This window comes from Lonchura striata, chromosome Z (genome assembly GCF_050655825.1).
Source record: "Lonchura striata isolate lonStrDom1 chromosome Z, ASM5065582v1, whole genome shotgun sequence".
In the NCBI taxonomy this organism is placed as follows: Eukaryota; Metazoa; Chordata; class Aves; order Passeriformes; family Estrildidae; genus Lonchura; species Lonchura striata.
In genome coordinates, this window is record NC_140740.1 from 54969901 (window position 1) to 54989235 (window position 19335).

General features: G+C 39.6%; 2 protein-coding genes across 2 annotated transcripts; one reads left to right on the forward strand and one right to left on the reverse strand.

Annotated features, from left to right (window-relative positions):
• Window positions 1-4693: 4693 nt before the first annotated feature.
• On the reverse strand, window positions 4694-19333 carry LOC144248178 (uncharacterized). Its single transcript, XM_085566790.1, has 6 exons — window positions 18984-19333; window positions 18722-18871; window positions 17295-17363; window positions 15959-16135; window positions 12129-12398; window positions 4694-7134 (listed from the first exon to the last, which is right to left on the reverse strand). The coding sequence occupies exons 1-4, from the start codon at window positions 19064-19066 to the stop codon at window positions 16099-16101; spliced, it is 339 nt and encodes a 112-aa protein (XP_085422916.1). The 5' UTR covers window positions 19067-19333; the 3' UTR covers window positions 4694-7134; window positions 12129-12398; window positions 15959-16098.
• On the forward strand, window positions 6777-8827 carry HSPB3 (heat shock protein family B (small) member 3). The gene has a single exon (XM_085566789.1). It carries the CDS (start codon window positions 6777-6779, stop codon window positions 7224-7226), a length of 450 nt encoding a protein of 149 aa, XP_085422915.1. The 3' UTR covers window positions 7227-8827.
• Window positions 19334-19335: the final 2 nt, after the last annotated feature.

Genomic DNA, 19335 nt, shown 5'->3' on the forward strand with positions numbered 1-19335 from the left:
CTGCCAAAGTCAGGAATTTAGGGCAATAGAGACTATTGTTTAATTCCAACAATAAAGGAAATAACAGGTCTGACACAGGAGCCAGATTTTGATTGGCTTTCACCATGTGGAGGGGCAAGGTGAGACAGTATTTTTGCCAATGAATTTCCTTCGAATACTGGAATTTCATATTATCCACTAAGGCACCATATGAAGACAATAGCATTGAGATACCATCAATTTCCTAACAATCACTCTAAATTTGAGATTTTGGGGTAAGCCTTCCACTCTCATTACTTAGCCAGTCAGTCTCCAGCTGCTCGTCAGCTAAAGATGTTTGACCCAGTAGTTAATTCCCAAGGTACATTGATATTAAACAGCATATTTATGTCATTCCAGAGAGGAATTGTTCAGTAACCACAACAAACTCTTCCTGTAAATCCTTCACAAATCCCAGCAGTTTCTTTTTAAAGACTTTCTGGGTGAAGTACTTCTACCCTAGGATTAGTGGCTGATCACCTTCCAAACCAACACATTGACACTCAGCCCCAATGAGTTCTCGGTTGAGTTTTCAGGGATTCTTTGAACACAGAACTTCTTAAATCTCAAACTTCATTTAGTAAGTTCAATTATTTTTTGGTATGCACTTACTTTGACAAATATATCCAGGGGATCAGTACACCACATATCTTCACTTTGTTACTAGGAAAAATAAAGAAACAAACATCAAAAACCAAAAGGAGATACTGGGTGTTTTGTCCTAATTACATACTGTGTAACATAGGACCTACACAGTACATAATTTTAAAGAGCATAAATTTTGCTACTTCCAGAACTTCATAGGTGAGATTTTCAGAACTTGTATTATTTTTACTAAAATGGTCCACATGAAAACATGCACAGCTGAAGATGTCCCCATGGATAGGGGTTTCATGTCTTAAATGTACATGCCAGCACTAGCTATGAAATTTTAACAGGCCCAAAATAAATACACAAGTCTTACTGCACTTCATTGCCTTGAGCTATTCCTACGAAGTCTCAAGTGAAACCTTCAGTGAGGCAGAGGAGGAGGAAACCTGAAAATTGACATTCTTTTTGGAACACTAGTTGATTTTTAACTGGTGAAAAGTAAGACTGTTTCCACAGCAAGACTGCTTTGGATCCTGATTTTCAATAGCAAAACAGAGCTTTTGACCCCCTAAGGCACATTATTCTCTTTTAATTGTTCGTTTCCTCTCTACTGTTTTGTCTGCAAGAATTGAAAAGATTATCATCACTCTTTAGAGTTTGCTTTCTATAGGAATCCCTCAAGAATTTGTGAGGCACAGATGCATTTTCCTCTAGCATACATACCAATATTTAAAAACAAGCCATGTGAATAACAAAGTAGATTTGTGTAAAGAGTTGCATGACATCACTTTAACTTTTATAGTAATGTGAAATTTAAAATTGTTATATATGTTGTATTTCATTCCTTCACTGTTCTGTAAAGTTGTTGTTCCAACAGCAGCTGCTATGGTTCTGTCAACCTTTATCTGCTCTTCTATTATCTCAACATGTCAAGAAAAATCAGTCTTGTAATAGTGGTTGCAATGTGTCAAAATGATAGTCCATTCCATGATCACTTATATTTCTTACAATACTTCCTAACAAATGAGCAAACACTTGATTCTAAGTGCAAAAGCTAGGATTAATTTTCCACTTCTTAAGAGGCCCATAAGTTACAAGAGAGAATCAGTGCCCTGGAGAGATTTTCCAAGAGTTTGAGCACATCCAGCCTTTTCCAGGTTTTGAAGGACATGACCCACAAAAAGAAGTCTCCCTTCAGTAAAGCTGCCTATGTAACAACACAGTCTTTACTACTTGTAAGAGTTTTTATAACACAGCGTGAAGTCTTGCTGCAGAAAGAGTTTTGTTGTGATTCACTGACCAATATAAACACCATGTGATTGGAATGAGACATTACTTAAAAAAATCCCTCAATATTTATTGAAAACAGAACACTTAGTATCTGCTGATTAGGCACTTGCAGGACTTGGGGTTACGTTGCTTATTTCTTCACAGCTTACACAGATCCAGATCTAAAAATCCAGCTAAAAAGACAGGTCATAGCTTTAAGGGCCAATGGATTCAAAGTGGTGGAAGTGAGATGGTAATTTTCTCACTCTAAACAAATACATTAAATGCCACGTGAAAAATAACTCTTTAGCATGGAGTCTTCATATGTATCATCCCATTAACATTATCACATACATCTTATTTTACTATCTAGCTCTTTGGTACCAACCACAAACTTTATATCGCCCAGTTGAGCATAACAGAGCACAAGCACGAGTAAAACAAAAGGAACTAACTACTTTTTCTTTCATTTCATATGTATTGCAAAGTCTTAAGTGACAATATCTCTTTTGAATGACATGTGAAGTAGATACTGAGTGGCATCCCTGGGTGCTTTCATAAAAGTAACTGCAGTTTCATCTAGATTCATTTGGATAATTACATGGCCCAGATGTGAATTTAGCCTGTTAGCTTCTTCTGTAAGAGTTCTTGTTCAATTCTGCCTGCCAACCTTTTCACATTTTCCCCCTTTCAGCAGTTACTGAATTTCAATGGTAGTTGAAATACAAATTTATCTTTGGGGAATCAAGCACACAGAAGATTGTGACAGGGTAAGCTACTATTTGAAAGTTGTATCTAGCAAGATGAACCTGTATTTATTTAAGAAATGCATTAAAAATGTGCTTCTCTCATGACTTTTTGCACTTAAGATTTTTGCAGTTTAAAATCCAGCTTTACTAGAATGCTTACTTTATATATTTAATAACATCACAGAAACATAGAAAGGTTTGGGTTGAAAGAAACATTAATAATCATAAAGTTCTAAGCTCCCTGCCATGGGCAGGGATGTCACCCACTAGATCAGATTGCTCAAAGCCCCATTCCATCTGCCTTGAACACTTCAAGGGATCCACAACTTCTGCAGACAACCTGTTCCGGTGTTGCATGTTTTCCTTCCGAATATCTAATAATTAATTCCTTTCAAATATCAAATCTAAGCCTACTCTTCTTCAGCTTAAAGCCACTCTCTGTTGTCCTACCACTGCATGCCCTCAAAAATCCCTCACCAGCTCTCTTGTATGCACTCTTTACATACTGGAAGGCCACAATAAGGTGTCTGTTGAGGCTTCTCTTCCTCAGGACGAAAAACCCCAACTCCCCAACTCTTTCACCCCGTCTCTTCAGGAGAGGTTCTCCAGCCCTGTGATCATCTTGCTGACCCTCATCTGGACCCACTCCAACAGCTCTATACCCTTTTCGTGCTGAGGACCTCAGAGCCAGATGCAGCCCTGCAGGCAGAGGGGCAGAATCCCCTCCCTCGACCCGTAGGCCACGTTGCTTTGGATGTGGCCCAGGACATGAATGTAATATTTTTTCCGCCACCCGCCTCCAAAATACTGAGGAAGTAGTTTATATCCGCGTGAAAGAGTGCAGAGCTTTTATCCGGCCTGGCCGAGCGGGCAGGGGGGGCCGCGTCCCCGCTGCCCAGCCTCGCCAGGAGGTGGCGCTATGCCCCGCGGAGCCGGCGCCGACCCGGGGCGCGCGGGGCAGGAGAACAGCGGGGGACAGCGGGGACAGGGGGGACAGAGGGGGACAGCGGGGACAGGGGGGACAGCGGGGACAGCGGGGGACAGCGGGGACAGGGGGGACAGAGGGGACAGCGGGGACAGGGGGGACAGCGGGGACAGGGGGGACATGGGGGACAGCGGGGACAGCGGGGACAGGGGGGACAGCGGGGGACAGGGGGGACAGGGGGGACAGCGGGGGACAGCGGGGACAGGGGGGACAGAGGGGACAGCGGGGACAGCGGGGACAGGGGGGACAGGGGGGACAGCGGGGGACAGCGGGGACAGGGGGGACAGGGGGGACAGCGGGGACAGCGGGGACAGCGGGGAGGGACGGGGGGGACAGCGGGGGACAGCGGGGAGGGACTGGGTGGGACAGCGCGGGGACGGCGGGGACGGCGCGGGTGGCCGAGCCGCCCGCTGCTGCTTCGGAAGAGCAGCTCTGCTGCGCTTTCCCCGGGCGGTCTCCTACCCGCTGGGCAGCACGGAGAGAGGCCTTCGCAGGCACTGTAAAATCGGGAAACAAAACGTGAGGCACCGAACTGGTGATTTAGGTCATCGATCCTGCTCCTGTTGGATCTGCTCTGAAGGTTTAAAAAGACCACAGTAATCAACTGTTATTAAAACGTCTTGCTGGACCGAATCCTGGTGTAGGTATTGGAAGAGTACGGCGCCATAAGGCATCAGAAGTGCCTCAGAAGTTTAAATTTGAACGCCGAAAATCAAGGGTGCTCGCGTGTTCCACTTGGCGTTAGTAACAAAGAGATAAAAAGCATTGCGCTAATTCATAAGCCCACAGGTGACAAACTGAGAGAAGGGACTGAACAGAGGAGAGGGCAGGATGGGAAAGCAGAAACAGGTTCCACAGGATATTCAAAGCATCTTGCTGGCTAATTAGACCAGATAGCTTCAAGTATGCTTAGCACAGACATTTGAAAGACTAACACAGCTGTTTCTGGGAATAGATACAGCTGTCCCACAGTGACTTGCAGTGAGATGGTGACTTTGTTTTAATTTGAAGTGTAGCTATGGGCAAGTGTATCTTTTTCCAGAGATAATGGAAATAAATAAAATAAAATTTAGAAGTGATATTCCTGTACAGTACATTTATTAATGAAATGCAAAATTGAAGTAAAATAAGTCAGGCTATCATCACAGAATTAATTAGGGACACCAATAGCTTTCAGGAATCTGTAGAAGCATAATATCACAACCAGCCAGGCATACTGCTTCACTTCAGGGTTAAAGTTTCCTCGTCAAGTGAATCATTTGCTAGCAAAAGAGAAAACAGCTGAACAGGTAACAGGCAATGCTCCAGCCTGGTTTTATAACTATTTTAGTCAGCCATACATTCAGAATTGCATTTTTAAATTATTTCTGGAGGACTCTTTAACAGGAAAAGAGCCAACAGTTAAATAAAGTAGCCTAACTCTCCTTACTCACAATACTCTCTCTCACAATACTCAATTAAACAGTTTGTCATTAATGTAAATCATCTTGAACTTTTGAAAATTTCCTTACCTTCCAATGCAGCCTTTTTAAGTTTAAAATAAAATGGCAGTTTTAAAGCTTTAATTACACATACATCTGGTAATCCTGCCCTGCTATTAATGCAATAAAGAAGTTAATATCTGATAAAATATCAAAGTTTAGTTGTCTCTTTCTTCATTACTCCATTAGCAACCAAAGATCCTATAATAACTACGGTAACAGAACGTGTAAGGACAAAGGAGAGACAGAACTCTGAACAATGATAGCCAAACAAGAAGGAATAAAAGTATCTTATTTTATTATTTCTAGCTCTAGGGCAACTCTTACTACATCTAACAAATCAAATTTAAAAATCTTCACCGTCAATTGCCATAACACATTCCTTTTCACATTACCAAGCTCAGCTAGAGCGATATCTAGCAAACATACTAAAATTTAGAAATTACTTTCCTTCTTTATTGTACTTTTCTCTTAGCTTTTGTTAAACAAACTATTGACCTTTGTAGGCATTATCTGCCCTACAATCACAGAATAACAAGAACATTACAAGCCAGAGGTTGTAGAAGCTCCTTCTCAGGAGATACTCGAATCCCACCTGGATGTGATCCTGTGCAACCTGTTCTAGGTGAATCTGATTTAGCTGGGGGATTGGTATAAATGATCTCCAGAGGTCACTTGCATTTCCAAACATTTTGTGATTCCATAATTACACCTCAGAGGGCTCTGGAGGTCATCAGTCCTGCTTTGCAGACACCTGCAGTAGGTGAGATCACAGGTTCAAGTTGTTAAGCAACAGAAGATGATGGTTACTGGGACAATGTGATAGCATTAAGGATTTAGAATAGTCTTGACTATGCTCTTGAGGGAAAATATCTCTACCCTCTTCTGGAAGCTCTGAAGCATGAGCTTTAATTGTAGTTTGTCTGCACTCTTGTGTCTAAATTCCTGACATGCTGGAGACGTCTCTGCTGTGTTTGTAAGTCCCTAAAATTTCAGATTCAGCCCTTCAGGCTCCCCCTTTTTGGGCTGAGATGGTTTCCTCCTCCCACCAGTAACATGGTGTTCTGGGGTGACCATGCCCAAATTTCACCTATGCACAGCTTCTGCAAAAATGACCAATGCACTTGCTAATTTTAAGTTTAGCTAACCAGAAATCTGCTGCATTCCTGCTGCCAAGGTAATTAAACCTCTTCCCTCACTAGCTACACGTTTCAATTAGAATATGCAATTCAATTAGAAATCAATTAAAAATTAGATTTTGTACTTATTGCCATGTATCCCTTGGAAAAACAAAAGTATTCAACTTCAATTTAAATTAAAAAATCTTTCACATTATTTGTGTAATCATTATTCATAATTATAAACAGCACAAAATTGCAATAAGAAGACATGCCTTAAAATTTTTCTTTTACTAGTCCTGCGTGAAAGACATGCATGTGTTTAAGCCACTCAAGACTGCATCACTATAAATAGTGCTCTATTGTTAGTGGATACAAGATGAAACAAGTCTCATAGCACTGGAGCACAGGACACTGTACTAAATGTTGAGCTCTGCCTGTTCTAAAAGTGAAAGGCAACATCAACTGATAGACTGGTCTGCGGGTACAACACACGTCTGGGAAAAGCTCAGTCTGACTCTGCAGTTTCCGACACAGGAGTAGCAGCTGATTTTCTGCCTCAGCAATGGCAGAAGCTGTCATAAGACATTGGGTGGAAACTCCTGTACGCTACCAGGAGCAGTTTGTTGACCAAGAGCTGGAAGCACACAAACTGAACCACCTTTTATATGCTTTGCCAGGCCCTGCCACCACTGCACTGAGCGACCGAAGGTGCACCACAGAAAGCACGGCTGGGGCCAGGAAGAGCAGCCAGGAGGAGGAAAACACACATTTTCGGGTCTTGCTGGATGTTGTGCAGTTCCGCCCCGAAGATATCATTATCCAGACTTTCGAAGGCTGGCTCCTGATTAAAGCTCAGCATGGGCCCAGGATGGATGAACATGGTTTCATATCCAGAAGCTTCACCAGACAATACAAATTACCTGACGGAGTGGAGAACAAAGACTTGTCTGCACTTTTCTGCCATGATGGCATTTTGGTTGTTGAAATGAAGAACTCAGTGGAAACGAATTAGAACCATGTCTATAGTTATCGGTGAGATAAAATAATTCTTAATTTAACAAAATTATAATCATGCAATTCTGTAGGGTGTAGTAAGCATGTAGCATGTATTTATTGAAGGAAATTATTTGTATATATTTTTCTGTATGCTGAGTTTACTGTTTGATGTGAACTGTTATACTGCTTGCCTCCAGCTACACATAGGTTGAAAACACAGGCTGTTCAAACAATAGCAAACTCAGGTTAGTCTCAGCAGCAGAAAAGAAAAAAATCTATTTGGTAACATATTGAAAATGGAGTTTTGAGTGAAGTAGCAGGAATTATATTTCTAAGGAATAAGTATTTGTCATACATAGTCATAAATATTAAAGAAGGAATGGACAAGTTGTCAATCTTATGGAAACTTATGTACCAAAAAAATTGTTTTCTAATTTTTGAGATTAAATTCTTCTCTCTGGAAAAGCATATGAACTGAAAGAGACCATCAAGAAAAAAATCCCTATTTCTACAGTTCAAGCTTCTATACAAAAAAACTCTCAAGAGTTTACTTTTTAGAAGTGTGTTGCATGTTTCAAACTATAAGAAAAAAGAATTTGTTTGCTTGATGTTATTTGCTTGAAAATACAATAAACAGAAATTATACTTTCTGTCAAATTAATTTCAAAGGAAACCTTTAAAGACATTTTAGAAAATTGGTTTTGTTTAACATAACAAATGAAGAAAAAAAGTATTTGCTTACAAAAGCACCAAATTCTTCTTTGTAAAACGTCAGTAATAAAAAGACATTGCTCTTGAACAAATGCCTTTTTTCTTACACATTTTAGGTAATCTTGTTATTTAATCAGATGAGTATTTAATTGTCCATGTTCCTTGACAATTTAGGCTGAAATCCCACAACTTTGTCTTCAAGAGCAAATTTCTCTGCCAATGATAATCCCCCTCTGCCCATAGGAACACAGACTACATGAATCTAATTTTAAATACAGGGGTTCTTTGCTGCAGACACAGCTTTAGTTTCTGTTCCAGTGTCTCACATTTCATGAGAGTGGCAGAGATGCAAAAATATCCACTTCTATATCTAGTATGTGGTCCTCTCAATATTAAAAAGAAATAATGCTATGGGTTTGTAAATACTCACATATTTGAGGGTAACTGCATCTGCAAGTTGAACTGCCTTCTTTTATGTGTACTGGAGACTACTATGACTGGTGTGCTATGAATAGTAGAGGAATGTGGAATGGAAAGTTCTAAGTTAAAAACAGACTCTTTATCACAGCCATCTGCTGTTTGGACAAATCAAAAACATATTCAAATGAAACTGAATACAAATACAATTTTAGGAATACAAGAAAACTATGATGAACAAAACCCGGGCTCTCTCTGGCTGAAGCTAAAGTGTTGCTTTTGTTTCAAGTTAAAATCCTAAGTTGTGTCCACACATGTCCATTTATGAAAAAGATTTACATTTTTGTTGTTTAGACTTAAAGATATTTGAAGCCACTGGTTTTAGAAAAGTGGGTAGTACAATTTTTGTATTTTACCTATTAATTGTGCTAAAACTCACAAGAAATTAGTACAAAAAAGGCAGAACAAAGTCTGAATTGTGAATTTCCATCACATGCAATTATATTTTTAATGTACCAGAAGTCAAGAGTGTAATGTGCTCTACCAAACTAAATCAAATATAAAACATATGTCCCTGCATTTCTACTCAACCCCACACTTTTCCCTCATATTGCCTGTGTTCAATCTGCATATTGGTTTAAGATCAAACAGCAAATCAGATCTAGATTTCTCTGTCTAGGAGCTTAATCAAACAGCAATCTGGTAGAAGATGTAACATGGACTTAAGAAACTGAATTCTAGATACAGGTCTGGATTTAACTTTTACAGGCCAGCTTTATAAAAGCTGTACAAGCTTAAAACCATGGTTTCTACACCACCTATGACACAACTATCACAATAGTGTTCAGGATCACAAGTTAGCAATCTGCTTTAGTGATTTTTGTTTGCAGAGAGTTTTGTAAATTTTATGACTTGAACTTATAATATTCTAGCTATGATTGCAGTGATGATATTCATAGCCCTATAGATGAGAAAGACGTTCTAAAAAAAAATAACTGATTTAATTATTTCAAATTAGATCATGGTTAAGCTACTGGAAACTTGGCAAGGAATTAGACCATACAGCCAAAATCATATCATCTGCTCTCTATATGTTAATACCACAGTTACACACACGCCTGCCTCACAAATCTGGGTGGAGAATGTAACACTGATTTTTCTGTATTGCAGGTCTCTCTGCATCACACTGTGCCCAAGTCTGTACTTGCGCACAATGTCATCAGTCAGAAATCACTGGCACACCTTGACCCAGACATAGCACAGCTAAACTTTACCTTCTCTTATAGACAGATCTTTACAAAAGCCTATATCCATGCTCCTTGGTAAATGGAAACTTCCCCTGACCTGCCACCTGAGTGTTGACGTAACAGGGACCACACTGGAGTATGGACCTGCCACTGAATTCCTGCATTTTAGCACCAAGAAGAGCATAGGAAAATGTTTCCCTCCTTTTTTTAAGTGGTGATTTATCAAAAAGATCTTGGATGGATGATTTTAGGTGTTTACCAGAACAATCTCAAAGTACTTGGCAGACAGTTTCGGAATAATCTGGAAAGATCTGTTCTCACATATTTTACATGATATTTTACTTTTATAATCTGATTAGAACTGAATGTGAATGTCACATAGAAAGCTGCTAATATTGTTCACGGGCAGGAGGCCAAGATATTAATCAACAGCAAAGGATTTCAGAACAGCTACAGCTTAGGACAGGTTTAAGACATGCTGATGTGGTTAAATTAGGAACTGTGAAATTGGATGTCTATAAAATTCTGGCCCAGAATAAGTGATAAGCCTGTGCAAGCTTTTGCAGGCCAAGTATTACTGAGCTTCCTCAGTTCCCAACAGTGAGGGATCAATTACCTTTGTAATTGATCAAACTGCTCCTCCAAATGGATAAAGATTATTTAATGCATGAATGTAAGTACTGTAAAAAATGCCTTCATACAGAAGAAAATTTATCAATATAGCACTAGTCTCCAAATAGAAGGTAAAAAAAATAAAATTCTGTAAGATTCTTGTGGGCCGAAAGCCCAAAAAATGCCTTACTGTCTTTTTATAGTTTCTGCTACAGCCAGGGCATTTGAGATCTCCCTACAGAGTCCAATACTGGTAATACAGTTAACCAAGGCTGACATGATACCTACCAGTCACTCAATAACAACTTAGCTGCAGCACTGGAAAACAGAAAAGGAAATCTCTCGTATATCATAGTGGTGACTCTCCCACTCAGAGGGGAACGTTTCACTTTGTATCAGGAAAGGTCTCACTTCTTAGTTCATATCCAGGAATCAAAACATCCCTTTTAAATCTCAGTAACAGTACAAGACTGGTTTTTAAAGCAAGTACAAATATTTCTGAAAATATTAGGTACGCCTCCTGTTGTTTGAAAGAGACGCAGACCTCTGTCTTGCCAACTATCAGAGACAGTAGCTGGCCCCTCTCACCCAGAGGACAGCAGCTCAATAGCCCTACATTGTGAACACAGAAATTAAGTCTAAAGAATTACATCTGTACACGACATTGCAGTAGTGAACTGGCCCAATTGTGTTAACTCTGTGCCAGCTCAGGTCCAGAAACCTCAGACTCTACTGCTGTGCTCAGGCTGAAAAGTCATCCCTTATTAAATAAAACCACTTGGACATTAAGAGAGATATGAGAAACATGGCACTCCAGCTCAGGACTCCCCATTCAGGTTAGTGCTAGAGTGGAGATTTCTGCTGTCTATGCCATGGTGGGCTGCATTTTCACCAGAAATCCCATCAGTTTACTTTAAAAGTAGCCCACTTTAGTCACATGGTAATATTGCTGATGCCAGCCTTTTCAATGGGAAGCATGTCTAGCAGTAGCTTGCACAAATAGAACTGGTGCAAACAGAGAATAACTTACAGTTCCTCTCATGCTCCTTGGTGTGTTTACTGTGCTTTGGGTTGACCCTGACCCCAGTAAGTACTGGTGATGAAGCTCTGCTACATGGCACAGAAGCTGCAGCAGGCAGGTCTGTGCATGAAGAAACAGAAAACTGTAGAACCAGGGTAGTTAAGTCTTGGCACACAGCTCTCTCAGGGAGACCTAAAACATCCCTGTGTTACCAACACTGTTTCCAACAAATCCAAACCACAGCCCCATAGCAGCTACTGTCAGGAAAATACACTCAATCTGAAGGCAAAACCAGTAGATATATATACATATATACATATATATATATATATATATATATATATATATATGAAGAGATTTGAAGACACAATATTTAAACCTTCTACAAGAAATACTTGACTTTTTTGTAAAATGAGCATTTTTAGGGGCTGTGAAATACATTTTAAAATTACTTCCAAAATTTTTGATTTTTAATAGAAAAGGAACAACGTACATGGACTGAACCCTTGGTATCCTAGGCTGAAAGAGTATCTTCAGCTACTATTTTCAGATATGTTTCTTTCCAAGGGCACATCTCTTCAATTATCTTATCTATCAATTATACATTTCATCATGTTAGCAGACATCGCATGTCAGAATTTCCAAAAGTTTCATTTGTTCTTAGTAGATTTGGATGACATGGGGATAAAAGTAGAAGTGCCCTACCTAAACTAGACACCCCAGAATTCTTAGTTAAGCCTTCATCAGCTCAAACTGGTTTACTGAATCAGTATAAAGTAGTTAACTTGTGCAGCTGTCCCTCTCACTGGCTCTGCATGGAGCTAGTCTGATCCAGCAAGACCTCCTCACTCAGGTGCCAACATGCAGCATCCAGGGCTGGCTGGAACATTTCCCTCTACCACCACTGTACCAAGAGTAGAAGCTGGCTGCTCCTGCAGCTGATTCAGACATCCAGAGGGACCACATGAGTAGTTATTTTTAGTTCCTCATTTTCCAGGATATGCCATTCTCTTCTCAGACTGGGCATAGGAGTCATCTGTTCCACAGACATCACAGTAGCACACTGGAGTAAGCATGAAGGGCAGGCATGGCTTCTGTCTGTGAATAAGTTGCTTTGGAATTTGGATGGTGGGTTTAAATAAGTCCAGCTCTTAACTAAAAATTGTTCCATTGATCATAGCTGTAATGAAAAATTAATGAAGGGGAATTATTTTCAGAGCAGAGTGTGACTAATAAAAACATAATTCTTGTACTCTGTTTTACGAGGCAGACAAGCTCATAAGCTACCTGCTCTGGTGACAGCAGACATTTTAATAGCAGTTCAATTATTGCAACTTTACCACAATTACCCAAGCACTGGTGGCATGATTAGTATGTACTGTACAAGACACATCATAAATATAGTCTCTGCATTAATGTATATATGGAGCCTCAGGACTTCATCCTGGTATGAAACTGAGAGACTCAATACAGATTAGGAGACTATGTGACAACTAAGTGAAAAAATATGAACTCTAGACCCAAAATAATAACTATAGCAATATTTAACTTAAACCTTCTAGAAACCTCAGTCTGAAATTACTACAGTGTCAAGACAGATAAGGTTTCCATATTTATTTTATTCCAGATTTAAAGGTCAGAAGGATCAGTGATGATCCCTAGCATGACACCTGAGCAGAATGCACATTATCTCACTTGATAATTTACTCATTAAGCCAACCCATAATATGTTTGAAAAAGAACACGTATTTAAGTAAGAGATCAAATCTTTATGTCAAGACTTCAGTTGATGGGAAACTCATCACACCTTTCCATCAGTTATTCAAGTGTTAATAATCATCATGGCCTACAAGAGCAGGTTTTCCCTAGTGCCCTGAGATTTGTTGAGTGATAATTTTATCCTAAAATTAAAAGTAATACTATGGACAGCTCTTGGCACAGTCTTTCTACTATCCTGTTTTTATGAGTTACAAAGATATAAAAGCATAATGCTTTCTATTAAACAGTCTAATAATTAAACAGCTACTAATAGAATACAAAGGAATTTACCAACATGAAAAACTGCAAATATAATTTTTCCACATAGAGCAGAAATACTTATTGAATAACTTCGCATGTATTTAATATATTTGTACCTTATGGATACCTGTATCATCATTGGCAATTTTGCCATCTTCATGTCCTACTCTTTAAACTATTTCTAGGATTCTGTTGCTTGTTGAAGAAGTCCTGACCTCCCACTGATCATATAATTTTTACTATACTCTGAGCTTTCTCCTGTATCAATTGATATTGCTTGCTACCAACTCCTTATTTTTCCATTTCTACTTTCACTTGCCATTATATAACATTTTATTTTAAAATTAGGTAATTCTGCTTAGATGAGCACAGTTCGTATTTATGGGTAACAATAAACACTCTAAATGCATACAGAACAACCAGAGCCAGGTTCTGACACTGTTTCTCTTAGGAAATTATAATCTCTTTAAGATTTTACTAATGGTATGGATGCCCAATACATCTCTGCATTGAACTCTGTCCTAAAACAAATGTTCAAAACAAGGAAGCACCAGGCTATACCACCTGTGATAGGGAATTAATGTAATTCACTTTCTCACAAATACATGGCCCTAAGCAAGCACAGCAAGAACCTTTTTCACCACCTCAATATTTGCAAGCCTCTGTGTTCTCCAAAAGACAAGCAAAACACAGAAGCTAAAATAGAGTAATATAGTGTCATTTCCAGACACTTAGCTTCTCAGAACTCTCCATGTCTTGAGCTGTCACAGGCAAATGAGTAATTCCTTGGCCATCCTTTGATAGTCCATGTCCACAAGCAACAACTTGAACAAAATTATTCTCCTTGAAGATAAAACAATGTCACCCAAATATTAATTAACCTTAATAAAAATGCCACTGTCTCCTCATACAGAATGCACTGTATTAGCTTAAACACAAGCTCTGAGAAAGTAAAAGATACTTTGATGGTCAAAATTCCACCAAAACTGGTCTGTTGCCTAAGTTAGTGAGCACTTGTCCTGGTTTCCAGGCTGAGACTGAGAAGTCACTCATAAAATGCAACAATGGACAGTAAATACTCATAAAGTAGTGTCCAGGCTCATCCATCTTGATCCAATGACATTATAACTCAGGACCTGCTAGTGACTAGTCCTTCACTCTGCAACCAGCCTCTGACAGGCACCTTTCTGCAATGACCAGAACAACTTCAGCCCAAGTCCTGTGGATTTTTAGAACCTATTTTATTTTATATAACTTATTAATGGTTATTATATTTTATATAATGTTATTAATGTTTATTATAGTTTATATAACTTTACTAATGGTTATTTTAAATAACCATTTATTTTCCCATAGTAAACCTCAGCGATAACACAAGCACAGACCCTTCTAAGGAGGTCTTCTCTGCAATTTCTCTGTCCTGGGTGAAGACAGGGAAATATGTATGAAAGAAATTAATGAATTCTCAATTCTTTATTCTCACTATCCTATGACTTATTCATCCTATACAATGGGTTCATTGCCACAGTTACATGGTACATGGATATAACGCTGGCCTCAACACAGCTACCCACTTAGCTCTCAGTTTTGCTTTTTATCAAGTATTTGTTATTACTAAACGTAATGGACTGATAAACATAAGGTTGAGATTATTACTCAAGGACTTAGGTAGCTCAGGACAAAGTAGTGCAGGCTCATTCATCCTCTTTTGCTGTCTCAGTCTTTATTCAGGTGGCAAATTCTGCCTGTGCATATGCCCAGGGATCAGCAGTTGGCATGGGTCCATTTGTCCATAACCATGAGAAACTCAGCACCGTCAGGATGTCAGCCTAGCACATACCACCCCTGCCACAGCATGGAAGAGCTGCATACATAAAGGATTTATCCTGACAGCATCCTAAGATGGTTTGAAACATTATCCTTTTAGACAGGAAATGGAGACAGACATGCATTCCAAGTAATATTAAATGGAGAGTGGAGAATAACTGAGTAACAGCCACTTATTACACAGACTGGGGCTGAGATAGCCAATACATATTGCAAAGACCAAGCAAAAACTCAGTGTTTCTGATAAATTATCTGTAGCTTAACACAGCCTAGTTTGAAAAAAGCAATGCAACTTTTACTTAATTCATACTTGTTACTGAAAAATATTTTGTTTTCTTCTACATCTCACGGAATTTTTTCCTAAATTTCTGTTTTTAAAATATTATAAGGTGTCTAAATTTCTCTTTGGATTATGTTTTCAAGTAAGATTTTACAAAACATTTCAAATAAAATTACATTCCATCTTTCAGAAACTTAAAAAAATAACACTATAATAACATGTTTATAAAATTTATTGCATTTTCTTTACTGATTTGATAGTTCAAAGTCTTTATTTGCCTTTTGCGTCTTAGTTTTATCAAGTGAAATGTTTAAACAATTTTGTGTTTAAAATCATTTTGTGCCCTCTAGTGGCAGCCCCGCCAGGCACCTGAACTGTGCCTTGCCTGTCAGACATTACATAAAAATGGAAACAAAACAGTTTATTCCCCTACTAAGTGAAATTTATTATTAATCTGTATGCTTTCAAAAAAATTACACTCAGCTCTAGTTATGATGAGTTAGTAATACTAGCTACAGATTTACCACAAATAGCAAAACCCCCCAAAAAATCGCATATATTGTGTAAGCATTTCATCAAATTTGCTCTTAGAAATTATATTGATGAAAACCAACCTATTTGTAGCCATTTCCTTGCACAAAGCACTATTCGGTGTATTTCCTATTAGAGCATTGTTCAATGTCCAGACACATGGTTTTCCCGGGGTCCACAGAGGAGCATCATCATAAAGAAAAGATGTAGTGCCACAAAAGTCTCATCTTCTCTCATGAAAATTCATTTTGCTTTTCTTACTAAAACAGCAAAGTAATAGCATAAAGGACCAGTAACAAAATAAAGATGGAAAGATTTGACACTTTCAATGAAAAGGGGAAATATAAGCTTCCATTACATTTGAGTTCAGAGCTTCTCTTCATTCACTTTTTCTTATTCAAGACAGATTAAAACCATACATGAAAAAAAAAAAGTTTAAATGTTTCCAAATTTTTACTCTAATTTTCTGGACCTGATCAGCAAAAAACCATGCTGCTTTCAAACATCTCCTTTAGCACATATTAATGGTGTCTTGAGACAACTAACTCACATACAATGAGATATTTCATATATAGTCTTTTGTTTTAGTCTGGCTTCCAGCTTTACTCCCTCAAATTACAGGTCCTAGGAACACAGTAAATAATAGACATTTTCACTGAATTACATGTTATTGGTCTTTATAATAACATTCACTTTGCCTCTGAAAATTCAATTCCCGACCAAGCAAAGCCTTGAGATACACACTTTGTGCAGCTAACATGCTCCAAGTCACTATGTACCATTCTTACTTTGAAACTATTGTCTCTCCTAGCCCAAACAGCAAGAAACAAAGCTCGATAAATCCAGCTCTTCTGCTTGGCACTGCAGATGGTTATTGAGGACTTTGGAAGCTGGTTTTTTTCCCAAACATTTAAAAAATGTTTGTTAGAATTGCTTCTAATTTTGCAGGTTAGTTTTCTTGAAAATAATTATTTATGGTTTTAAGACATTATTTATAATATCCACAACAGAGTGCCTCAGCATTGTGGAAATCAGAGCTGGCTCACGGGTGTGAAAGGATGGAAAACGTCATTTGCAACCTTTTTATTGTTCCAAATTCTCTTTGCAGTTTGATCAGTAGGAAAATAACATAGCACACATTTTCCTTTCATATTTTTGCCTTATTGAAAGCATTAGTGCTGGAAAAATCATGACTCAATGTCACGTAACTCATTTTTTTGTTAAAGTCTTCAGATAAAACTGAAAGATATTAGAGAATAACTACTTTAAAAATTACACCTATGTAATTAAGAAATACTATTTTCATTAGCTTTGTAGATCTTACACCTTCAAATTCTCCTGGTAGCAGTTTTTGTCCCTGTTGGACTTGACACCTTTGCTTCTGTTCATTTGAGATGCAAAACTCAAGCCAACACTTACCAGAGAAAAATCAGGCCAAAAGCACTGAGGGGAGCAGGAGGAATAGGGCAGCTGCCACCTCCACCAGACCTAAGGAATTAAGAGAGATGCCCACCTTGAAGTTGTCCCTTTGTCCTGCCCTGGCTGTGACAGTCATAGCCAGGCACTGTCAGCATGACCACTTGGAGCAGGAAAATACCATTCCTGAACCAACTTTGCACCCGTGCAAGGCATCTGTTTGTCACTCCAGGCTGTCCAATGAGAGCAAATCTTAAATATCTATTTAAAACAAATCAAGTTGGTCAGCATCATGTCTAGTACCATTCACTTCAAGTGACAAAAAAGAATTTAGTCTACTCAGAGAAAACAACATTAATCATTAAGAACATTGAAAATTAGATTAATAGGAGTGAAAAGCTTAGGAAAGGAGTTAGATCATGGGCAGTCAAATATATATAGTGCAATAAGTAGTATAGAGAAGGCAGATCAAGGACTATTCTTCTGTAGTTTAACCTATGAGGATTCACATGAATGCACAAGATTTCCCAGATCAATGGGAAATCTTTGGAAGGACTTTGGAAGGAATACGAAGTCCCAATCACTTACCTTGATCTGCAGCAGTCAGAATTTGGGATGAAATCTAAAACCAAGATCAAACTGATCCACATCTACCTCATGGTGGGGTTTTAGTCCTTACTCTAGGTTGATTACATGGGTGGACAGCAGCATGGTGGGCTGTGGGCCAGCTGCCAAGGCTATCTCTTGTGTTTTGCAGAAGAGAACCAGACCTGTGTGAAAGGCAGACACTGATGGTGCATCAGCTGAAGGGGCAGAACACTGACTAATGGAAAGAGAGCTTTGGTGGTTTAAGAACACTAACAGGTGCTGATGCAGGGTTTGAGGATCCCCTCGGGGCCTGCAGGTCAGTAGTAAGTGACCACGCCAGGTCAGGGTGTTTCTACCAGCTGCCAGCTCTCTCTCAGGAGACAGCCAATGCTCCTCAGCTTAGCACTGCTGTAGACACTCAGAATTGATCTCTGTAAACCTGCAGCACCACAAATGTGTTCCACAGGGCTTGCCACTGAGGAATTGGTTGTGAGGTGTATGATGTGGTTTTTTGGTCACTTTACTCACTAATTAAAACAGATTTCCAAATTTAAGCATTAAAGGAAACTGGGGGCTAACATGCTGGACTGGGGTGAGCTGACATATTAAAAAAAAATTGAGTAGACAAGCTACTATTGAGCAAAAATAACAGAAAAGTACTGTGATAACATGTGAACGAATTGTGGAGAAAATGAAGGTCCAAAGAAGAAATGTAAAAAGTAAACCCCGGGTATCAAACACTAAAACCAGCAATAAAAGGAAACAGTGGGTCTTGTAGCATTCCAGTGAATTGCTTCCAGGCGAAGACAAATTATTTGACACAAATCTATGAAGAAACATACTCTCTAAAATATGGCAGAGAAATAAGCAAGATATCCAGATGTTTATAAGAACACATGAAGAACTGGGGACCAGAAACTTTGAACATCTCCTCTGAAACACTTCCTTCTAATTGCTCGTGAGCAGGCAGAAATTTTGAGAGAAACTTGTACCTAGGGATGCAAAGAGAGGTAAAAGATGATTAACGGGACGGGATCCATATGACTAGCCAACACAGGACCAGGAGAAACAAGTGGCTAAATAACCAGGCAGGGAAAAAAGCACCTCGATCGGACTGAGGCTGTTCCACAGAAAACCAACACCAGTGCCGCGAAGGCTAAAACGAGATTTATCCCCCAGCAAAACATTTTCTCTGGACGCCGCAGGCAGCGGAGGAGCGCCGGCAGGACCAGCGCGGCCGCCCAGCACCCGCCCGGCGCGGCTCCCGCGGCGGCTGCCCCGGAGCGCGGGGAAAGACCCGAGGGCTCGGGAGCCTTCCCGGCCGGACGGAGGGAAGCCTGACGCGCCCCCGGGCGCTCGGGAGGCGGCGGCGGCGGCGGCGGCAATGGAGCGGCGGCGGCAATGGAGCGGCGGGGCCCGGCGGGCCCGAGGGACAGCGGGCCCGGGAGCGGCCCCC

What these genes read in the sequence shown, in the direction of transcription:
- HSPB3 (XM_085566789.1), top strand. Translation starts at nt 6,777, where the DNA reads ATGGCAGAAGCTGTCATAAGACATTGGGTGGAAACTCCTGTACGCTAC.
- LOC144248178 (XM_085566790.1), bottom strand. Translation starts at nt 19,066, where the DNA reads ATGTTTTGCTGGGGGATAAATCTCGTTTTAGCCTTCGCGGCACTGGTG. An exon ending in ACAGCCTCAGTCCGATCGAG is followed by an intron (nt 18,872 to 18,983) that starts GTGCTTTTTTCC and finishes TTGCATCCCTAG; the next exon opens with GTACAAGTTTCTCTCAAAAT. An exon ending in TTTGGCCTGATTTTTCTCTG is followed by an intron (nt 16,136 to 17,294) that starts GTAAGTGTTGGC and finishes TTGCTGTTTTAG; the next exon opens with TAAGAAAAGCAAAATGAATT.